The sequence below is a fragment of the Chelonoidis abingdonii genome, chromosome 6 (assembly GCF_003597395.2).
Source record: "Chelonoidis abingdonii isolate Lonesome George chromosome 6, CheloAbing_2.0, whole genome shotgun sequence".
In the NCBI taxonomy this organism is placed as follows: Eukaryota; Metazoa; Chordata; order Testudines; family Testudinidae; genus Chelonoidis; species Chelonoidis abingdonii.
The window spans coordinates 52,642,799-52,665,743 of record NC_133774.1 but is presented as its reverse complement, the minus strand read 5'-3'; the positions used below and the strand labels follow the sequence as shown (position 1 = coordinate 52,665,743).

Here is a 22,945-nt window from a genome sequence, read left to right as displayed (position 1 = left end):
GGGGGGGGGGGGGAGGGCTGGGGGAGTAACCTTTGTGACCACCCCCCACATGACCCCACCCCTAGCCCGGGACCACCCCATCCCCATCCCATCCCTTCCCACCTTATCTAGGGAGGGCCAGGGAGGATGTCTGCGGCCTGGCTGGAGCTGCTCCAGTAGGCTGAGCAGCACAGACGCAGACTGCTCTGGTGAGCCAGACCGGGCGGCCCGGCCGCAGCATGTTCCAGGGGGCTCGGCCCGGCCGCAGCATGTTCCAGGGGGCTCGGCCCGGCCGCAGCATGTTCTAGTTATGTAAATCTAACGTCCATAAATCCTACCCTCTAAGAGATGTAAAGAACTGAAGCCTTTATTTCAGTCTAAGATGTCAAAGAGCTGCTACGCTTCTCCTATGTCCTGCCTGCAATTTGGAGGTGGATTTCATCTCCCAGCTCCCATAGAGTTCTACACACACAGTCTGTTTATTTTGGCTTTGTGCAGGAATGGGGCATGTGAATTTCATCCTTTCTGCACTGTATTTCTGACAGAAGCCATTTCTTGGCTGAATATCATGGATTTTACACAATTTTTAAAAGAGCCAGTGATATTGTTCTGCCTACAACCTTGTCCATTACTTGCAGTATCTTTTTCCATACTAGTATACGTGGGCAGCAGGACACATTCAATCTCAACTGTGTATTTGACAAAGTCCCTGATTAAACAATCAAATGCAAGTCCAGCATATTCAAGAAAAATGTAAGTACTGAATTACACGTGGTTTGGCCAGAAAAATGCAACTTGAGCTATGTTTTTATTGTAAAATACAGTTAAAGCTGCCTCCCACCACATTTTCTAATTAGCTAACTCTGGCATTGAACATGCCAATTGCAAGTTTGTAACACAAGGCCAAAATCAGGTGTCAATTGTGTCAACACTCAGTCAACTTAGGAATTTGCTATCTAACATATGGAAAAAAAAGCTTAAAACATTACTAACAAAACTAGCAGCTGCATTATTTTAAACCAAAAGGTATTTTCCATAGAACAGGAAATCCATCTTTTACAAACTGGCACAGTGTAAATTGCTAAAAACTGTCAATAGACCCTTTTGAAGAGAGATCTATCAATCAGAATATTGTTTTCAAGAAATAAATATATATATACACACACAAACGCAACTGTTTTTTCCTGTTCGTCAAAGCATCTGCTAATCTATTTTTCCATTTGGACAAAGAACAAGTCTTCTTGTTCCCAGCTGCCAGCAATTCCAAACCTCTACAAGTTGCCTAATTTGTTCAAATATACTAATATACATCTCTTTCCCATAATTAGGCATCTGTCATAGAATTCTTGTTTTGTGTGGAAATGCAGATTGCACACAACCAATAAATGTTTAAATCTAGAAAAGCAGACATCTCAAATTCATATATTCCTGTTCCTCTAATTCCTATATAAATACAGGAAAGCTGCTGCTATAAACCAATCAGTTGAAAAGCGTGGCAGTCCTGCAGGATGAAGTTCAGGAACTCATGGAACCTGCCAAGTTCCAGCATCATCTTTGACTCCCTCTGTGAAAGGAGAAAATCTCTATGGCTTCTTTAAAAGCTAAGAAAACAGTTCCTTGAACATTTGTATACTTTTTTTAAACCATTAAAAAAATTAACACTACATTCTCAGAAGAAAAAATGGCAACCATAAGGAGTGTCAGCAGGACTTCGCAAGCTCACAAGCCACATTTAGAAAGATGACGTGCTCTGGTCCTATGGTCCCATGTCTATGTTATCCAGCTACAGCTTTACAGTCTATTTTTATCCCAGACTGAATACCACAATAAATTTTCCACTGAAAAAGAGCCTCCAGCCTTCTTTTGAAGCATCTGTCATTAAAAATATAAGGAAACGTTGAAATGTAAATGATGGAAAGGCCAAAATACTTCTGTCCCACCAATTTTAAGAGAGTCTAATAGGAAGTACAAAAACTTTCCAACAGGTATTTAATTCTCCATGTCTAATTAACAAAGAGCGCTATGGGGGGGGAAGCCTCAAATCATTCAGAGAACTTAAAGGTATAAGATACACATGCAGCTCAACATCACATTCAGATACCACAGTGATGGGCACAATAGAATTACTTATATTAGATAGATAGATCATGTCAGTGAAGGGGATATTTAGGCAAACAGTGAACTGTGAAAGTTTCAAAGAAGATCTTACTTTAGAAAACTATGTATCATTGCTGGCTTCCAGATCCAAAGTTGATACATAATGTAACAACATACCTTACAGAGGTTATGCTGCTGATGAGCCTCTCAGATTGAGTGGACAAGTCTGATGGAAGCAGTAGTTCAACTGGTTGCAGGCGCAAAACTCGACTCTCTAATTCTAAGCGAGATGAGGAGTCCTGAAAACTGTCAAAAACTACTTCCCCCGTCGTGGGTTGGACTGCCTGTCAGATACAAAAATATATAAACAGAGTGTTCACCCTGTCATTGACAAACATCGTATTTTGCTAAGGCAGCAGAAGCCAAACTGAGTCGCTTTTGCTTGCTTCTGAGCGTGCACAACAATTTTGGAGTATCTGCCAGCAGTCACATGTAAAGCTCAGAGATGAGTTTTGGTTAGTCAACCATTTAGGTTTTAACAAACTAGCAAGGAAATTTCGCACACACTTAATGGTGTGCTACACAAAAACGATGACTCCACCAGTCCCACAATTTCTTGGAGACATTGGAAAATTAAAAATAAGGACATATTTCAAATGTAGAGAACAGAGATCCTATCCTAACAATTTTGAAAGCCCAAATGCTAGACTAAATAGGATGATAATGATGTCTTAAAATATGTTAAGTTTTAATAGCATTGGTTCATTTTATGTCATTGCCACTATTAAGGGACAATGCAAATCCACCTATCTGAAAGCCTATGGAATTTAACAGGATTCTCCCTAAAAATAAGATGTCTTTCTAAAATGTGCTTTTACAACTGAGGAGGGACAAGGTGGTTGAACTAATATCTTTTAAAGGTCCAACTTCTGTTGGAGAGAGAGACAAGCTTTTGAGCGAATCTCTCTCTAGTATCTTCAGACTGACATGGTACGCCACCACTTATAACTGGGACAGATAAACAGTGGGGTGGTCAGATATCACAATGACAAGTACAATAAAAAAACATGTAAATAAAATGAATGAATGAATGAATGAACGAACGAACCAACCATCAGTAGAGAGAGAATCAGTTCTCATTTAAGTCATTATTTTCCCAGTTATATAGTTCTCATTTCAGAATCTCCAAAGAAAATCAGAAGTTAAAGTTTAAGAAGACTGTGAATCTCTCATTACTAAACTTCTATGAAGGAAGAGCAATTTACTGAGGAAACAGATGCAGTCAGCAACAAGTGTAAGCATTTTGAACACTTAAGAGGGATAACATTTTAAACATAATTTACAAAAGATATTTTAACGCTAGCGTATTTTTTTTGTATTTGTGTAAAACACTATGTTTTCAAGCAATTATGCATGAGCAAATGTGATATACCTTGTATACCTGATATATAAATCAGGCGATCAACTCAAGTATTTTTGATTATTTTTATATAACAGGAGTCAGCAACCTTTCAGAAATGGTGTGCTGAGTCTTCATTTATTCACTCTGATTTAAAGTTTCGTGTGTCAGTAATAATTTTAATGTTTTTAGAAGGTCTCTTTCTATAAATCTATAATATATAACTAAACTATTGTTGTATGTAAAGTAAATAATGTCTTTAAAATGTTTAAGAAGCTTCATTTAAAATTAAATTAAAATTCAGAGCCCCCTGGGACCAGGACCCAGGCACTATGAGTACCACTGAAAATCAGCTCACGTGCCACCTTTGGTATGCATGCCATAGGTTGCCAACCCTGATATAAAATGTCTCATTCAATTCACAAATGAATTGAAAGATATAAATACCATTCATGAAAAACTTTGCATTATGTCTTATAAACACCATTACTGTCAGGGGAGACAATCACAAAAGAATTTTAAAACACAGAGATAAAACACAAAATAAGCCCTAACCACAAACTCAGATTCCTCAAGGAAGAAAACTTACCACTATGCCTATGACAACATCCCCTTTCTTCTTGTCTCTTAAGCTTTCTTTATTTTCACAGATACAAAGAAGATAGTTATCGGAGACATCAGCTGTTAATTCTTCAACATCTACAGGATCATCTAGCTTCAGCAAGGGGTTCACATTTGATAAATATTAAAAAAAAAACAAATAGTTCACAGAGATAAAACCAGCGATGGTTGCTGAAAACAATTTTCTCTCTGGAATAAACGTAATAGCATTCCATATACCTAGCACAAACACCAACTTGACAGAAGATATAAAACTCCTTCCTACATAAAACTGACTCAGGTGGTATGATACTGGTCAATTTCAAATCCCTGACAGCACCAAAACCAAAAAAGTCAGTGGTGGCCTTAGGCCCATGCCCACTGATAGAGCCCCACAGCGTATGCATACATATTATCATCATCTCAACAAAACACCAGTCTTTATACTACGTCTGCAGTCTTCTATTCAAACAATAGCAGGCTGTTGCAGATACTAAATTCCCTACTCTCTTTGTGCTATCTCTGCTCAGTAAGTAGTACTTCGACCAAATAGCCTACTAGTCAGCTTGTAAAACTTGTGCAACTGAAAATAAAAAGAGCAAAATTTGCTGATAAGCATCACAGGCCAGGAAGCTAGGACCTGATGTAGTAGCAACAGTCTGCAATGGAGACCACTAGTGTCCTAGCAGTAGCAGTGGAGAGCAAAAGATCACCTACATTTACTTATTCCATTCAAACCATGCAAGGTGTCAGTCATTCAGTGTTGTTTCTCACTCCACTGGCTTTTACCTGAGCCTTCCAACACATTTCAAGAGTAACTAGAGTCACACTGGTGTCTCTGGCAAAAAAAAAAAAAAAGCCAACAATAGTATTATAATGCCCTTGCTCCATTAAACAATTGCGTAGCAAGTTGCTTCCCTGATTTGTGGGTTTTAACTTCTAGTACCCCTTTTCCTAACTACAGTTTTAGGATGACCAAGTCAAAAGAAATAAATAGAAGACGTGTTTTCTTTTGTCTCTCGTCTCCCTCCTGGCACACAGGACCTCACAAAGAGGGCAAATGTACCAAACCCGAAGAATGGTTTTATAAAGCTAGCAGTAAGTAGAGATAGGAGAATGAATGGGTTAGTCACAAGAAGAGGGAAGTGGATGAGAACACATCTTACATTGCACAGGGCTAGCTCATCCTAATTTAGTGAGCTCAAGTCAAGTCAATGTTCTTCTTTAGCATTAAGTACCTAATAACTACTTAGTGTGAAAATTTTAAAAGAACCTGTGGGTGCTGTATGGGGATGGTGACAAAAGCCAAAGAAATGGACAAAGTAAAAAGGTAGAAAGAAATAGCTCTGCTAGTCAAAAACCATTTTTAATTCATTTTGATAGCCTATTTCAGTTACAAGAATTAAGGCAGGCTCCCAATGTTAGATTTTTCATAGCCCATTGGCTTTAGATTCAGGCTCACTTCATTTTGTATGAAACACTGTTGTTATTAGCGTCAATAGTACTTCTCCTCTCGTTCATTATTAGGCCATAGGATCCACTTGTGTTTGTTTTAACTGTATCCACCTCTAAACATAATTAAATCCAGTTACTGACTCCAGACTCTTAATCCTTCCCCCTTTCATTAAGAATTACTAATGCTATACCTACCAACTGGTCAAAAAGCTGGTCATGACATCACCAAAGGCACAGCATAAACCCTAGCAGTCCATTTTCTCATTTGAAAAAAAACAAGAATTGTGGGGACGATGTAATCTCTGTTATATTGCAACACACTTAAAAACCTGAGAGATTTCATTCTTCATGAAATCTGGATGAAGTCCACAACCTAAAATTTGGATCTTCTTTTAAGTATCATTAGCCTTGTCTTAACAGCACAGCAAACCGTTCAGAAACCTTATTTGCTGCTGCCATAGATTTCCTTTTATATTAAGTGTTGGCCACTAAATATGCACCTGTATAAGGGATTTACAATTTGACTTTTTTATTTTTATTTTGTCATATAAGTAATTCCCCCCCCCCCCACTATGCAAACAGAAAATTCTGCTCTCGTGTTTATTGCATACCCAAAAATATTCAAGGTTAAGATGAGGAAGCCCTTGATACTTGAAGTCTCATTTCTAGCAACAAAATTCCTGATGCTGATTTCCAGAGGTTCTTTTTTTTTTTTAAACTAATGGGACTGGATGCACTGCCATTTCCAAAAAGTGCTCCAGTAATGCAATCTCGCAATAGACTCCAATGCTATTGCAAAATATCTGAAACGCACAAATATTGACAGTTTTAACATTTCACCATCCTCTATTTCCCAGTCCTATTGAATACATTTCTGCTGTAAATACAGAAGTGACAACAGGTGCAATACAGCCAGAATATTCCCAGTGCTGAGGAAAAAAAACAGTCAGCACTTCCCACCCATCCCCATTACTTAACAGGAACATGCTCTCTTATACTGAAGGACTATGAAAAGAAATCTCAAACACACACAACTCGTACTGAACATTGCATAACACAGAGCACAATGAAGGTTAGTATAAAAGCAAAATAATTAACACATCAAAAAGGATATCTTCTCCAATAAGCGTAGATTTGGTATAGAGAGCAGTCAGTTTTCGAGTAAATAGAGAGCTTTTATTTTCTCCAGCAGCCTTCAGTGCTGCAGTTTCCATTTGTTTTACAACTCCCACCTATAATATACACAAATAGAAAATGTTAACTGATGAACAAAAAAAGGATAACCGACTTTAAACAACAACAAAACTTTAATTTAAGAGATCCAAATATTAAACCATAATGTGCTTGTGAGGGGAGAAGGGCTAAAACTAGTCTTACTAATTCAGCCCATCAGGTATGACAGAATTGCAGCTTACCTGCAACTTCCTTTCTCCTCTTGCCCTTACTGTCTCACGTTCTATACTGAAACAACTTAGCCTGAGAGGCTGACCACCTGTCACCTGTTGCAACAATTCTTTCACGGTAGATAGTAAAGAACATCAGGCAATGAGAGGTACAAAAAAGACTCACATGAGTATAAAGGGGAAAGGAAGGGAAAGAAGAGAGGAAAAAACAAGGGTTGGGAAGTTAAAAAAAGAGAGAAAAACAGAAAGAGGAGACAAAGATGGAGGAAGTCCTTTCTGTCCTACTTTCTATTACTCATTGACAGGCAGAACTGCTTCCAGAAAAGTCAACTGGACCCTGAAATATTGTGAGAGCAACAGAGGAGGCTTGAATCAACAATTAAAAATCATAAAAATTCCAAGACATTGCATACAGAAAGCACTGAATGAAAGGGAGTTTCATGTATTTTTCCAGTAAAATATTAAAAGGTTTCATATTTTGTATCTTTCAAAAAAGCGAGACAACAACCATATGACATAAACGAATTCTTTCGGTAAGGAATGAGACTATTTTGGTTTTAACAATATGTAATTAAATCCAGAAATAACCTTATATCCTTTTGCTACAAGTCGCCGTACATGAACAAATAGTCTGTGAGTTGGTATACTGGCCGTCATAAAATTGTGATCCTGATGACAGTAAATGTTTAGTTCCTTTGCTGCAATCTGCAAAGTATGAAAAAAATAGTCAACAATTCAGGCCACTCTTACTTCACATTCCCTGTCTAGCTTCCTTGGTAACTATGATGGAGTTATGTGAATACAAACTTGTCAAAAAGCAATATTGGAAATCAGCTATTAACCAAAGCTATGGCAGTGTGATTAAGCTTAGAGGACTTTATGCTAGTACCTCATATCTGAACTCTAAGGTCCAGATTGAGGAATTATACTATGACAAGTGTGTTGTGGAATGCTAAGCAGAAAAACTGAGGTACTAGAAGACTAAGTATGAAGCAAGAGCTCACAGTCTCAGCATCCTAACCAGAACAAAGGACTCCACTCCCACAGGCTTTACTTGTCAACTTATCATCAGGGTGGATAAAAATCAATTATTCTTTTTAAAAAATCAAAACTGGGGTTTTTATTTAAATTAAATACATTTTCTGTTTTAAAATAAACACATTTAAAATTAAAATTGAAAATACAACAGGCTACATTAAAGACCTAAAATAATTATAATCTATTAAAATAATTTAAATTAAATACAAAAAATAAGGAGCAGTACCTATTTCCTGCTGAAGTTTAAAAGATCATCAAACCACTGAACTGATGAAAGTCACTGGCTAAGCACCTGGAACCAGAGTTAGCTGAAGTGCTAAGTAAGTCCATCTTCTGCACGTGCAGAAGGAATATTTTCTTCATTTTTATTTAACTAGTTCAGTTAAATGATCAGTTCATTTCAAGTCAAAAAACCAATCAGAAGTTGAAAAATGCAGGAAAGCTTGTTTTCTTCTTACAATCATGGAATAAAAAAAGCTAGGTCTGAAAGGATGAGATCTACTAGTCTTGAAAGACATAATCCCCAGAACCCATCAGTTCAATTTAATGAATACAGATAACACTTCCTTTGTTTAATAAATCAGTTAGCTTTAAATGCAAAACATGTTTTGATAAACTCCACTAAACCTTTTTTTTAACGTATCCAGTACATTATGGGAGTTTTATTGAATTAATAAAAAATAATTTTTAAATACTAGTGCACTTTAATTTAATTTTATTTTCTACATAGAGAGCGCTTGACTCAAAACACAACCAAAAAATTAATCTAGTAAAGAAATGTATCATTCACAATTTTTTTTACATAATAAAAAATTAGAATGTGAATAAATGTATGTTAAGTTATATAACTGCTTAAATAAGTATGTGCTGATATAGTGAATCCATTCTGGTTAACAAAAAGGAAGTACCAAATGTAGTTGGCTATAATTAGTTGCAAATCAACCTGTTTAAATGGTTACCAGGCAATGAGAATGAACCTTCCTAACAAAGGTAACTAAAAAGTACAGAAGCAAAACAAAGACTAAAATTGTTAATTTAAATCAAGGTTTCCTGCTTAAAACACATGATTTAAATCAGTGATTGAAACCACTGATTTAAATCAATCCACCCTGCAAGTGATATCTTGAATGAATACCAAGGGCCAAAGAGTTCCCATTGAAGTCCAGTGCAAGAAGGCAGTGTAAGTTATGTTACCTTGATAAGCCTAAATAACTATCTAGCCCTTGAAACTGCACTTACCACAGTAGCATCCGAGTACCCTCACAAGAATAAAATCACAACAGCTGCTAGAAACATGACATTACACAACGACTCAGACATTGTTCTTTCCAGAGATCAGCCTTGTGTTCTGGACAAGCAGATGGGTATTAACCAACCTGAATGGGCTTCAGGACACTAAATTTGCTAGCAAATTGATACACCCAATATCCAGAACAAAGACAACTGGAAAAATGAAGCCTCCAATGGCTAAGCAAAAGTAATTTTCCTTTTGCTCCTAATTGTATATGGACATAGCTCAGAACAAAGGCTAAATCAGTATTAATGATTTAGAGAGATGACAGAAAGGATGTTTATTGGCCATTTTGTAGTTTGCAGACATGTAAGCTATGTTCCTTTGAAATTTTTGCCTGTTCATATAGATTACAGTTGTACAGATAAAGCATCAGATACAATTTCATACCCAATTGTGTCAAACATCCCCTATTAATTTCTATATAGCCCTCTATTAATGAGGGTAGTCACTATTTGCACAAATATATGCAGTTAGGGCACTTGGACATTGCATTTTTCAGAAGAAATCATCAGATTAATGTCAAGCTAAATATTTTTATTCTGCTCACTTAGTTCTATGCCATAATACAGTTCACCCTTAATTTCTTCAGTTTAACTTTGATAAACAAGGTAATGTTATTGTAGTATCTAATATTTGCTAATCTGTCAATACTTCAAACAGGGAATACTGTAAATATTGATGTACCTTTTATATGGTACAAAGAATTTGTAATGGACACCTTTTGATTTAAGGAGGTTAGATCTTTTGTATCTTGATTACAAGTGTTCGAAAACGTTTTTTAAACTGAGGTTATCAATGAGAGTGGCCCTCCACACAAGGTAACAAAGTAATATAAGATGAGCAGCAGTAAGTGCTCTTGGTAGAAGTACTTACCTCTGCATCTTTTCCAAAGAATCTATACTTATATCCACATTCCACACACAAAATAGCATCTTTATACTGTTCTTTCATTTCTATGAACTGGAGTTCTAGTGGAGTGTATATGCTTTTGGTTTTTTTACTAAGGAGGTTTGTATTAGAAATATTTTGAGAGCCTTCAAAACTCTTACATGATGCTGAAAATTGATTAAGACTAAAGGATGACTGTTCCTGTGAACAAAAGAGGTATTACAATAATTATGGAGGAACACTTAATTACTGAATACTTAGATTACACTTTTAAAAACATACAGTTCCAGCATCCAGAACTGGCTGTCATACAACTGTGCTGAATATATTGAAGCATTATTTCAGGTTAAAATAACAATTCTGTACCTACTGTCAGCTAGTGCAATACATATGCATAAACAGTAGCCCAATAAACTGAGAATGGACATCACGAAAGGAAAACAAGCAATAGAAAGGGAATAAAGAAAAGTTCTGTGACTGATCACATGACTGCACACACTCAATTCCACTCCACACAATCACCTTCCAAGAGGTCTTCAACTGGCCTCGCCTTCCATCAGTTGTCCATGTAATCAAAATATAAGGGTCAAATCTTATCAAATTTGGTATCTTTCCTTCAACCAAAAATGCAAGTTAACTGATCTAACTTGGAAAAATATGTATGGAAGATAATATAGAAGTGCTGGAAGTAAAGCTCTCCTCTGCTGAACGATAACCAGCCAATCCATGAAAAGCAGCACATCAAATAAGCCGTTATGTGTGTTGGCCTCTAAGTCGCCAATCCCACTATCTGATCCAGGCGAGAGATTCTTGTGCCCACATGGAAATCAACAAGGCACCAGGCTGATACAAGGTTCTCCTACTTCCATCACATTGCAGGATTAGGGCACAAATACTTAGCAAGTACTCCTATTATAGCCTGTTTTGAGAACATAGGGACACTATATTCAACTATTTGGTTATTGCACAGATATCATTCTGAAGTTTTTTCAATATAAGCTTATCTCCAAAATACGTTCTGGTCTAACCACATCTTCCCCACTGAGGAACATTATAGAGTATTATAACAACCTTGAATACCGCTGGGATACATTATATTCCAGTAATAATTTTGTACTAGTTTCTATGTGAGAAAATTATGAGAATTCTTGCAATCCTTATTATAACACCTGAACTGAACAAGAACTCAGTTGGAAGTCACATTGGAAAGGATGTGTATGTGAATGCGAATAATCTCACTAACATCCAAAGTACAGGCTGTTACCACCATTTTCTATATTCTAATCTTTAAACATTTCTTATTTAAAACAAATTTCATTAAAACTTCAGAGTGGTAACCATGTTAGTCTGTATCAGCAAAAAGAACTAAATTTGAAAGTCTCTAAGGTGCCACAAGTACTCCTCATTCTGTTTATTAAAACTTCAATTGCACTGTTTAAAAATGTCACTGAAGACTATCGAGAGCTGTTTTGCCTACTGTGTTAAAAGTTCAGTAAAATGCTAGAATATGAATGTCAGATTCTATCACTGGTAAGGTACTGCATAATTTCATGTTGCATTCTGTCACACTGAACTTAAGAAAAACATAATAACAAAACCTGTATTTTAAACATAAAAAGGACTCCAAACTGCACTATAATTCAATGATCCCTGGAACAAAAGCACTGCATACCTTCTCACTGACCTGAGAACCTGTGTCCTGAGAATGAAGAGTACTATTCATTTCCAGGGTTCTTTCCACAAAAGTCGGACATTTTTCCAAGCGCACAGATTGATTCCCTTGTAAACTATCCACCTGGACTCTGTTACATGGATGCTTTGAATCACTGCAGAATTCTCTCAGTTTGTTTAATGTTTTCACACATATGCAGGGCCTGGCACATTTCTTAGGCTCTTCTTCATTAGTAAAAATACACAAGAAAAATGTATTAGCAAATTACCTTGCAATTACGATTTCAATGAGATTGACATCAAAGATGAGAAAGACAAGATAGATAATATCTTTTATGGGACCAAATTCTGTTGGTGGAAGATACAAGCTTTTGACCTACACAGATCTCTACTTCAGGTCTGGGGAAGGATGGGTAGTGTCTGTGCTAAATATAAATCGGGACATGTGGTTAAGCAAAAGGAGTAATTCATGTTGGAAGAAGTCACTTCAAATGAAGTGGACAACTGGGAGTAGATTGTTCTGTGTAAAGGGTCTGGAGTGAGCAACTAAAGGGTACCAGGCAGAGTGCTGCATTACAAAAGAAGGCACTCAGTACAGTAACTCCTCACTGAACGTCGTAGTTATGTTCCTGAAAAATGCGAATTTAAGCAAAATGATGTTAAGCAAATCCAATTTCCCCATAAGAATGAATGTAAATCAGGGGGTTAGCTGCGCACTCAGGAGAGGAGGCGGGAGATGAGCTGGAGCAGGGAGTGGTTCCTCTGCGCCCCCGGTACTTGCTGCGGCCCTCCCCAGCTCCACCCCAGCTCACCTCTGTTACGCCTCCTCCCACGAGCGCGCCGCAGCTCCACGTCTTCACCCTCCCCCCCAGGCTTGCCGCGCCAAACAGCTGATTGGCACAGCAAGCCTGGGAGGGAGAAGCAGGGCTGTGGCACAATCCTGGGAGGAGGAGGAGCGGAGGTGAGCTGGGGTGGTGGGGCCCCGGGGGAGGGCCACAGCAAGTAATGGGCGGGCACAGAGGAATCGCTTGTGGTAACACAAATTCGGATATAACGAGGTAAAGCAGCCCCATCCCCAGGAGCACTGCTTTACTGCATTATAGCTCAAATCGTGTTATATTGGACAGCATTATATCGGGGTAGAGGTGTACTTTCAAGCACTATAAAAGTGCTGATCCAGATCAAAACAGTTCCTTTCTATTGTGAAAATGATTCTTTCCTCAAAATCTTTAATGGCGTTAATGAACCTTTTTATTCACTGCCTTGTTTTTCTACCAACATTAATTTGTTAAGTTAAATGCTTGGTGTAGAAACAGAGCACAAACTTTTTTCTTAAATTAGTTTCAACGTAATTAGCAGCTATGATTTCTCAACAACTAATGGCACTTTAAAATATATATATATAGAATTCAAAAGCCAGTTCCTAAACTATATGACAATGTAATTTTAACCTTTGACAATTAATAACTTTTATTCAGTTTCAGTGCCTGCAAGTTTTTGTTTACAATGAACTCACCAACATCAAGAATCTTCACTGCATCATGGTCTTCCTTTCTATTAGTTTGTACTGGTTTTGTCCTTTTTTTACTAGGTTCATTGTTTTCAACAGCTCTTCTCTTATTGCTGCCAGACTTAGAAGTCTAAAACATTAATTTTTTAAAAGTTAGTTTATTTTCTTTCCTCATTATATGCTGGAAGAGTGAAAAATAGACAAAGAACAAACTTAATCTCTGCACAATAAAGTAAAAGCACCACTTTAATTTTCTATATAACACTTAGAATTCTTTGCTATTTTAACTAACTGTATATTTATCTATACAATGGTTTTTTTAATTGGTTAGATTTCTTCAAAAGAGATACAAAAATCAGTTATTCTTTGGGGAATTCTGTGCCACTGCACGTGCACATAATTAATGAGCTGCATATAATTTTAATATTTTGCACAGAAAAAAAGCTTGCCAGAAAGTTGCTGCAGTTCTGCTTTTTGCCCACCAGAGGGTACTGTGGTGCTAGAACAGAGCAGCAGCTCCTGGCCAGCTATGGAAGAGAAAAAATCTGCCTTCTTCAGAGCGCCTGTCGGGTCAAATCAGGAGGCAGGAGCTAGGGGGTCACAGATGGGTTCATACAGGCTTGTGGGGAAAGACAGATTGGGGCAGGGGCTGAATGGGAGTGGAGGTACAGAGCCACAGGGGGGAGGGAGGTGCAGGCCACATGGGAGAAGGGAGATGACTGAGTGAGATCACAGACACACACAGGAACAGGGGAGGGAGTGCAGGCCCACATGGAGATGGGGCAGTGGGTGTCTGAATGAGACACGTGAACAGGGGGTACAAGGACACATGGGGTGGGAGGGGCATGGGTGTCTGAGTGGGGGTGGAAGGGCACATGAGAACAGGAGCAGATGTACTGACTGAATGGGAAAGGCTAAGGGTCAGCCAGGGTCTGCAGGGGGGAAGGTCCCTAACACTCCCTTCCTGCCCTCTCTCCCAAAAAAACCTGTTCCAGTTTTCCTACCCACACCCAACAACCCTCCAAGTTCACTCCAAGGCTCCTTCCCAGCAATTACTTCCCTATCCCTCAGCTCCTCCATTGCCCCTGACTCCCCCAAGCTTTTGCACTGCTTCTGCACAGTGCGGGGAATACGGTTCTGTATTGAAGTTTAAATGAATTATTACTCAGAGTTCTGTATTAATGTGCCTAGTAAGGAATCTATTTGTCAAAAAAACATTTCCTGAATCTTGTTTGTTGTCTTTCTTGTTACAGACATACTTGCTGACAGGTATGAAATAATGACCAAAAATAATTGAAACTGGTGTGATTATATTGTGTTATTTCAACAAATAAAATATGCAGAATTTGAAAGCATTGGGCACATAATTTTTAAATTTTGTTGCAGAAATTTTAATTTTTTGGCACAGAATTCCTCAAGGAGTAACTAGTGGACTCTACAGACAGTAGACAGAACAAGGAATTATTGCAACATAGGTCCAGTCTCCAGGTCACTGGCTCGACTATATCTACATGTTGGACAAAATCCTTATCCCAACAGAATAACTGGTACAACATCCTTTGACTTTAATGGGACTAGGTTCTGACCCTTTGTGACCAATGTTACCATTAGATAACTTTTCACTGCCCTACCTGAAACGACTTGGGCCTTCACTCTGCAATACCTCTGCACAGACACTCTCAGGCTTACAGGGAGCTCATTGGAGACTGAGGCCTTGGTGGCCTAAATTATAGTGCCATAGGTGATCTTTACCTTTTTATCTGCTTGTAAAGTGTTAAGTCCTTGATCTCCTCAAAGCTCACAGTGAACAGACATCCACATTATGAACCTCTGCACAACTGGTATGTTTATTTGCTCTTTGGCAGAGAGGACAAGAATTAATAGTGCATGTAAACTGTACAGGATTGAGGGATATTGGTTGGGTAATGTTGCCTCTGCCGTCAGGAGAGAGAAGATTTCAGTTACCAGGATTATCCATCCAGCATCTTCCATCCATAACTAATCCACTTACAAAATTATCTTTTCTGTATCCATAGCACTTTGTATGTAGAAAGAGTGATGAATACATATTTCTATGTTAATTTATCAAAAACGATTCTTAACTATTTGTTGCTACTCATACCAATGAGATTTTTCCTATGTGCTCATATTAATATATGTTTCAAATATGAGTAACTTTTTTTTTTTTTTGTTGGTGGAGATTTGACTTTGAGAACTTGCCTAACATAGGAAGACAGATCTGAAACTTTTAAAAGGCTTACTACCATGTGTCATAAATAGATAGGTAAGGTAAGAGTTAATTTTCTTTTACTGTAAAGGGGTTACATAGGGAACCAAACACCTGACCAGAGGACCAATCAGGAAACAGGATTTTCAAAAGGAAGGGTGGGAACCTCTGCAGGTTTTTGGTTTTTTTCTGGGTCTTTTTGTTTTCCTCGGCTGTGAGAAAACAAGCTTTTCTTCTAACTCCCTCTTCTTTCAAATCTTCTCCTAAACATCTGTGAGTACAAAAAGGAAACAAAGTAATTCGGCTGTGATGAACTTTGTGTTGTATTTACAGGTGTGTTGATTTGCTGGACTGGTTTAAAATGGGCTATCTTTTAAATCAGATTGTTTATTCATATTTTCTTATAAGCAAGAGCCTGTATTGAGTTTCTTAATGCAAGATTATTGTTTTGTATTTTCTTTCTTTTTATATAAAGTTCTTTTTAAAACCTGGCTGAGGTTTTGGGGTTTCTCTGGTGAGGCTACAGGAAGGGGGGTTGGAAAATCTCTTTAATTAGCTTTACCTAATTTGAATGCATCGCCTCGGGGAGGGTGATTTCCCTCTTTGTTTTGCTTCAAGGAGTAAGTTACTGCATCGCCCAGGCTCATCCAGGAAAAAGGAGGGCAAGCGGGGGAGCAGATAACGAGGAGACAAGGGGGAAGAGCTTGTTTTCCCGTTGAGATAGGGAGACCCAAGGGATTTGGGTTCTTGGGGTCCCCCCAGGGAAGGGTTGGGGAGACCAGAGAGAGGGAAAGGGAGTCAGGCCCTGTAAATTCCTGGCTGGTGGCAGCGAGAATAGATCCAAGCTGGGTATAAGCTTGGGGAAGGTTCACAGTAAACACCCAGATTTTGTACGCTAAAGTCCAAATCTGGGACAGACGTTTAGTACACCATGGTCTATTTTAGTATGATTTTCCGGGGGGGTTTCCTTTAAAAAGTATTTTTGACTGCTGATTCTTAAACGATGTAATCAGACAAAATGATTATCTTTAACTTTCTATGGTCAGTAAATTGATCAGAATATGATAACATCTTCATCCATAAAATATTCTGACTGATAAAGATTTCAAATGTATCCCGGTTTCAGTTATTTCTTTATATTTGACTATTTCTTGTAATATACATGATACATACTGTCATTCTACAGTTCCAGATATGTATAAAAGCACATATGAGGGTCTCTTCTGGCAATTCTAACAGTAGTAACATTTTACATGACAGTCTAAAACAGATGTTTTTGTATGTCACTGAGGAAATCAAAACTTAATCTAATCCTGCACCCAGTTCAAGGTCTAATATAAAAAAGTCACTTGCCATGATATCAATAGCTCTCTGAGAGCATTGTCTGTATGGGATGTGCTCCTTACCTCCCTACAGAGCTAAGCTTCTAGAATTTTCTAAAAAGTATTGCCCCATGAGGCTGCATGAGCACCATCTTCTAAATTGTTCTAGGCAAAAGTTATATCATGGCCATGTGGCCTCAGTTGCCTTACTTCTTGCTATCTTTCAATCCTACAAGCAAGAAAATCCAAGGAAAGGGGACAGTGGGCTGATAGCAGATGCAACACTTTCAAAATAACACTGTTTCTTCACTGATTAGTTCCACTAGTGGGAATCTAGCAAACAACACAGCTCTAAAATGGGTTGAGGAGATCTAATTAAAAATATTGTAAAACTGCCTTCCCAAAGTAAACATCAGTTCCAGATGTCATGTAAAGAGAGTATAGTCATGTAAATGTGTATACAACACAAGATAGCAGCCTTGCACTTTTTTATGGTGGAAACATTATGGAGGCATAAATGTTATCTTAGCCTTGACAATCCCTGAGGCTACCTGAACTCACTCGACACCTTAGCTAATGCATGTCTAAATGGAAAAGCCTAATCCACTTAAACAGAAGTAGAAATAGCATTCCCTTTACACAGCCTTCTAAAGCCCTTAGAATTATCTAAACAAAAAGACCTCTACATCAAGAGCAGGGAGATTAGATTTCCCAAGGAGGAATTAACCATACGGGTAGTGGTCTGAACTTGGATATTAATTTTTATTTAAATTTGGGATGAGAACACAAGACAATTTTGTCTCTTCAAAACGAAGTTAAAGAAGGACCACCTATTAAAACATCCAACTCACTCGCTCTTCTCACAGATGTAACTCTGATTTTAAAAAATCCTATTTTTAGTGACAAAAAGGCTGAAAAGTTAAGTACATCATCATGGCAGCAGCAGATTGATGTTCACTGTAGAACAAGATGTCCGATTGCTAGGAAGCTGATAACCACACCTTTCATGAATCTTTTGACAATGTGAGGACTAAAAAGAGTAGAAAAGCTGACTGGCAGATATGTTGAGATAACATTGAAAACACTATGACAGATAAGGAAGCTCAAAGACTAAAAAACAATGAAGACTCTAAAATACATTATATCAGCATGGAACACCAACTGCCCAAGAAAACTTCTGCCCCTGATGAGTAGTGTAAATGTTTTTTCTAAACTGGAGCAGAAATCTCCTAGACTTCTATGGACCATGCCACATCGTTCTCCATGCTGCAAGGTAAAGTGTTTCTAGATTAGAAGAGAAGACTTGAGAGAGAAGATCTGATGATATTGGAAGAAATGAAGGCTCCTGAGAGAGAGACAAATCTGCATACAAATACTGTCAGGCCCATGCTTTATTCCTGAGGGAATTCTGCACCACTGTACACATGCAGAAATAATGTCTGCCGCAGGTTGTTTTTCTCTCTGCAGAAGATATATTCTGCTGAAGAAGTGCTGCAGTTATGCCTTTTACCCACCAGGAGCTGCTGTCACACCAGAAGAGAGGGCAGTCATAGCAGTTAGCAGCCAATAGGGAAGGGGAGGTTGCATTCCTCACAGTGTCACGTTAGGAAGCAAGGGTGGGGGGGTGGTGGGTGGGGGGGAATAGAGCGGGGTACACAGGACTACTGGGGAGTCAGACTGGGGTTCAGAAGGGCTAATGTGATGGAAAGACTGGGGCAGGGGTACAGGGACACATGGGGCTGGGGGGGCTGAGTGTCTGTATTGTAGTTTAAATAAATTATTACAGTACTATGCCCAGTAAGGAATCTATTTGTCAGAAAACATTTTCTGAATCTTCTTTTGTTGTCTGTATTGTTACAGACATTCCTGTGGACAGGTATTTTGAAATAAATGACCAAGACAATTGAAACTGGCATGATTATATTGTGTTATTTTGAAAAATAAAATAAGCAGAATTTTGCCATATTGTGTCCAGAATTTTTAGGCTCAGAAGTCTCTCGAGTAATTCTTGAACAACATCAATTTACACTAACTTTCTTTCCAACAACGATAAAGGATCTGCTCTGGTGGTTTCTTAAAATCCTAAACCTCCCTCACTATTAGTAAAGTTTCATCACCACAAGTCTCAATTCTCAAGTCACAATTGTCATTGCCAGTAAGCCACTGACCCCACTCTATCTGGCACTGAGCTGGGTGTCAGGGTCATTCCTGATTTGCTTTCAAGCTGAGAGCAGCCTGCTCTGTCCGTTCACAAGTATAGACAGCTCTGCAGATGTTATTTACAGATACTGAGTTTGAAAGGTCTACTCATTAAGGAAGGCACTGAACCAGTGCTGTATGCTGATGCAAGTTTACAGTGCAAAGGTCCCCCAAATGAGCAGCAAACAGGAACTGGAAGGGAAAAACAATAACTCCTGCGTCCAAATACATGGAAGGGCAAAATGCTCATCACTTAAATCTGCCTTTCTTACCTGGGTCTTTCGAGGACAGTGGGTCAAGAATAGAAACACAGTTGTGCAGTTGAGCAAACTACTTAACTCTCACTATCTATAATACAGTTAATAAAATTAGGGAATTTTTTTTAAAAAAAGGCTAAAATCACTCCAGACACAAAGGTCCTTATATGCTCACCTGATTCTGGAAAGGGGAAAAAAATTAGGCATTTGGGGTCACATAGTTCTTTTATAAACTCATCTGCAAATATCAGATGCTGCAAAGATAGTACTTGTGTGGGCCCAAAAAAGCATTGCTTTCCAAAAAACTTCCAAATCTTAGAGGAACTGGAGTAGGGGGTCCAACCCACTGAGTGGGAATATGCAGTAACCACTTCCAAGAATCTTGAGTTTTACATAGGACAACTCTCAGAAAATAAACTTAAAGCAACCTTATCAAATCCTGAACACCCACTAAGCCTGGGCAAATATTTTTTCTTAATTGACCTTTAAATTATCATTAATCACCATGATACAGAGCTTGGTAAAAAAGATATTGTGCCTACACTGATGGATTTGCTGATAATTTGGAAAAGTTGATTTTAAATTTAGTTACTTTCAGTTTTCAGCTTTATAAAAACTAAAGGTAAGCAAACAAATGACATGCGGTTTCCTAGATGCTTGAGTTCATCTTATACTTCAGTGTTATGTGTGTCTGCAATATCTCAGCGCACAAGCAAACGGGGATAAAAGTAGACTTTCTGCTTAACTGCATTTCCTGGCTATTTTGAGTTCTCTCTCAAACCATACATTACCTAGATTTTAGTTAGGGAGAAAAGAGCGAGATGCTTCTACTCTCTCTGCCCTACCTAGTCATATACACAGAAAGAACAACGTTTCACCTGCTTAGCGCTTACCAAGTAAATATTTTATGTGGTGAGTTCACAATGAAGTTTAATTCAGGCTATGTCTACATTACAGATTACTTCGGCACAATTTATGTCACTCATGGATATGAATAATCCACCCTCCTGGCAACATAAATTATACTGATCTAAGCACCAGTATAAACAGTGCTTGTCCACAGGAGAGCTTCTGCCACTGACATAGCTACCACCTCTCACAAAAGCAGGAGTTATTAAGCTGACAGGCAAGCACTCACCCATCAACTAAGGGCTTGGACACACTAGCGCTTACTTTGGTGTGGAAAAGCCATCCCACTGAGCAATGTAACTTACACTGGCCTAGTCATTAGTGTGGCCAGTGCTATGTGGGCAGGAGAAGTTCTCTCACTAAGGCCAACTACCACTCAAGGAAGTGGAGTAATTATACCAACAGGAGAGCTCTCTCCTACTAGCACAGAGCATCTGTACTAGCCGCACTGCTACATCACTATCGCTGTGCCACTCTCACTTTTCTAACTGCTAGTGTAGATTGGCCCTTAGGAGTGACGCCATCAGAAGCATTGCAGCAGTGCACCGCTGTAGCGTAGACAAGACAGCAAAACAAAACAACCGGTGACTCTTCAGCCACACAGCTCTGCTAGTGGTGTTGTTGGCCGGAGGAATTAGGGCACTAGCCCAGCACTGTAACAGCAACAATTACCCAGGCACCACAGCAGCTAAGTGGAGGAGGCATGAGGGGCTCCGAGGCCCTAGGTGAAGCCGGTAGGTCAGGGCCCGCCGTGGTGCTGGCAGGTGTTTGTTTATTGCAGTATGTGTGGCCACGCACCGACCCAGGGTCACACAGCGCGTTACGAAAAACCCGTCCCCGGGCTGCTGCCTCACATCCGCCCGGCCCAGCGGTCCCTCTCCCGGCACGCCGGCTGCTACTGCGCCCCATCCCCGCGCACCGTGGACGAAGCCGCAGCCTGGAGCCCCTCGCCGCCGCTCGCCGCGGAGCCGGATGAGGACCCGGCTACGCGCAGGGACCCCATCGGCCGGAAGAATTTACTCAGCACCGACTGTCCCGGGCCGCGTGGCTCTCGCCCGCGTCGCATGCTCGGGAACGCAGGAACCAGCAGCCCAGACCCCGCAGCTCCCTGCGCGCGCCGCGGAACACAACAGTGACGCAATCACGGCACCACGTGTATGTTAGAAAGGGGCGGAGTTAGAAGGAAAAGAGGTTGAACTGTTGCCGGGGTGGGGCCCTAGAGAGGGAGGTGATTGGTGCTGTCCCGGTCACGTGAGGCTTTGCAGCTAGCGGCGGGCTGTACCTGCCCTTCCCCCAACGAGGCATACGAGGCATTCTCTGTTGCTCTGCGCATGTTCAGAGCTCTGAGGCGCGGAGCGGGAGGCTGGAGAGGAGGCAGGTGACAGCTGAAAGGAAGCGCCATGGTCCGGCCCTTAAACTTCATAGCCGCCGTGTGCCAGAACATGGGCATCGGGAAGAACGGAGATCTCCCTTGGCCCCCACTCAGGTACTGCGGCCCGGGCCCCTTCGCCCGAGAGCTGCGCAAATGGACTGCAAGTCCTAGCGCGCGGTGCTGCCCGTGCCCATGGGTCGGGTGCCTCTGAAGGAGGTGTGGCGAGCCGGGATGTATAGGCTGCGGGGAGGGGGCTGTTGGCGCCGCCAGGCAGGACAGGGGAGGTTCAGCGGGACTGCGTGGGGCCTTTGGGTGTCTGAGACCAGACAGGAGAGTAGCAGCAGAACAGGGGCCATTTGCTGGGCTGCGGGGTCTCCTCCAGGAAACGAGCGTGATGAGTCTCAGGCTCGTTCCCAGCAGTTCGGGGCACGGGGCTGGGTGCAAAGGTCCGGTTTCAGGCATGGCTGTACACAGCATTGCACTATTGCTTTCTATGCATCTGTCATCAACCTAAATTAATCGAGGACTTCAGCATGGCACCTCAGAGGCAATCAGTGTGCTTACATTCATTTAAAATTCACTTACATTCTATGTTTATTATCAACAAAAGAAATCCAAACACATTTTTCTGAGTAAACCTACATTGTGATATTTTTTTCTTGTTCTACTGATAGGAATGAGTTTAAGTATTTTCAGAGAATGACCACGACAACCACTGTAGAAGGTAATATTTGTGTTTTCACTTTTTATGCTTCTACTTATTAAAATTAGTTTCTGTGATGTCATTAAATTGAAAAGATTAGTAACTTTCCTGTCTATATTGCCTTTATTTTTGTTTTAGTATAAAATAAGTTAATACATGTCTCTTTTCATATTACTGTTATATAGCTGTTTACACTGATCATGTCTACTCTGTGTCTTGCATTGAACCAAGTATACTTAACAAATAAGTATGTCTGTCTACCCAGTGCACATCCTGGATTGAGATAAATGTTCATGATGGGTTTTTTTGAGAATGTAATTTGACTTGAAGAGTGAAATTCTAATAATTTGCAAATTACAAAGCATAATTAAGCTATAAAAATAGGTAGTTTTTCATCTTGCTTTTACCTACCTGTTAATAAAAGTAGAAATGGAACTATTTAGTTTATTGCAGACTGTAACACTTTTTATATTCTGAAAAAGTTTGCTTTCTTTTCTCTAAATCAAAATGGAGGACTGTTGCTTTTGGGAAACTAGCACTGAGTGGTGGGATTGCATCATTATGCAGGTCTGGCATGATGAGCAGTGGCTGCAGAACTCTGGGATGCAGAAAGCCACCTTCC

General features: G+C 39.6%; 2 protein-coding genes across 2 annotated transcripts in view; one reads left to right on the top strand and one right to left on the bottom strand.

Annotated features, from left to right (window-relative positions):
* MSH3 (mutS homolog 3) overlaps positions 1-21,380 on the bottom strand; it is a 177,753-nt gene extending 156,373 nt beyond the window's left edge. The window contains exons 1-8 of the mRNA XM_075067487.1: positions 21,168-21,380; positions 13,341-13,464; positions 11,826-12,049; positions 10,139-10,354; positions 7,522-7,638; positions 6,645-6,762; positions 4,065-4,210; positions 2,254-2,420 (exon numbers count right to left, since the gene is read on the bottom strand). Coding sequence (XP_074923588.1) covers positions 2,254-2,420; positions 4,065-4,210; positions 6,645-6,762; positions 7,522-7,638; positions 10,139-10,354; positions 11,826-12,049; positions 13,341-13,464; positions 21,168-21,314 — 1,259 coding nt within the window. The 5' untranslated portion in view covers positions 21,315-21,380. The remainder of the gene's footprint in view (positions 1-2,253; positions 2,421-4,064; positions 4,211-6,644; positions 6,763-7,521; positions 7,639-10,138; positions 10,355-11,825; positions 12,050-13,340; positions 13,465-21,167) is intronic.
* A 202-nt stretch (positions 21,381-21,582) lies between these two features.
* DHFR (dihydrofolate reductase) overlaps positions 21,583-22,945 on the top strand; it is a 38,491-nt gene continuing 37,128 nt past the window's right edge. Inside the window, exons 1-2 of the mRNA XM_032793899.2 lie at positions 21,583-21,734; positions 22,295-22,344. Coding sequence (XP_032649790.1) covers positions 21,649-21,734; positions 22,295-22,344 — 136 coding nt within the window. The 5' untranslated portion in view covers positions 21,583-21,648. The remainder of the gene's footprint in view (positions 21,735-22,294; positions 22,345-22,945) is intronic.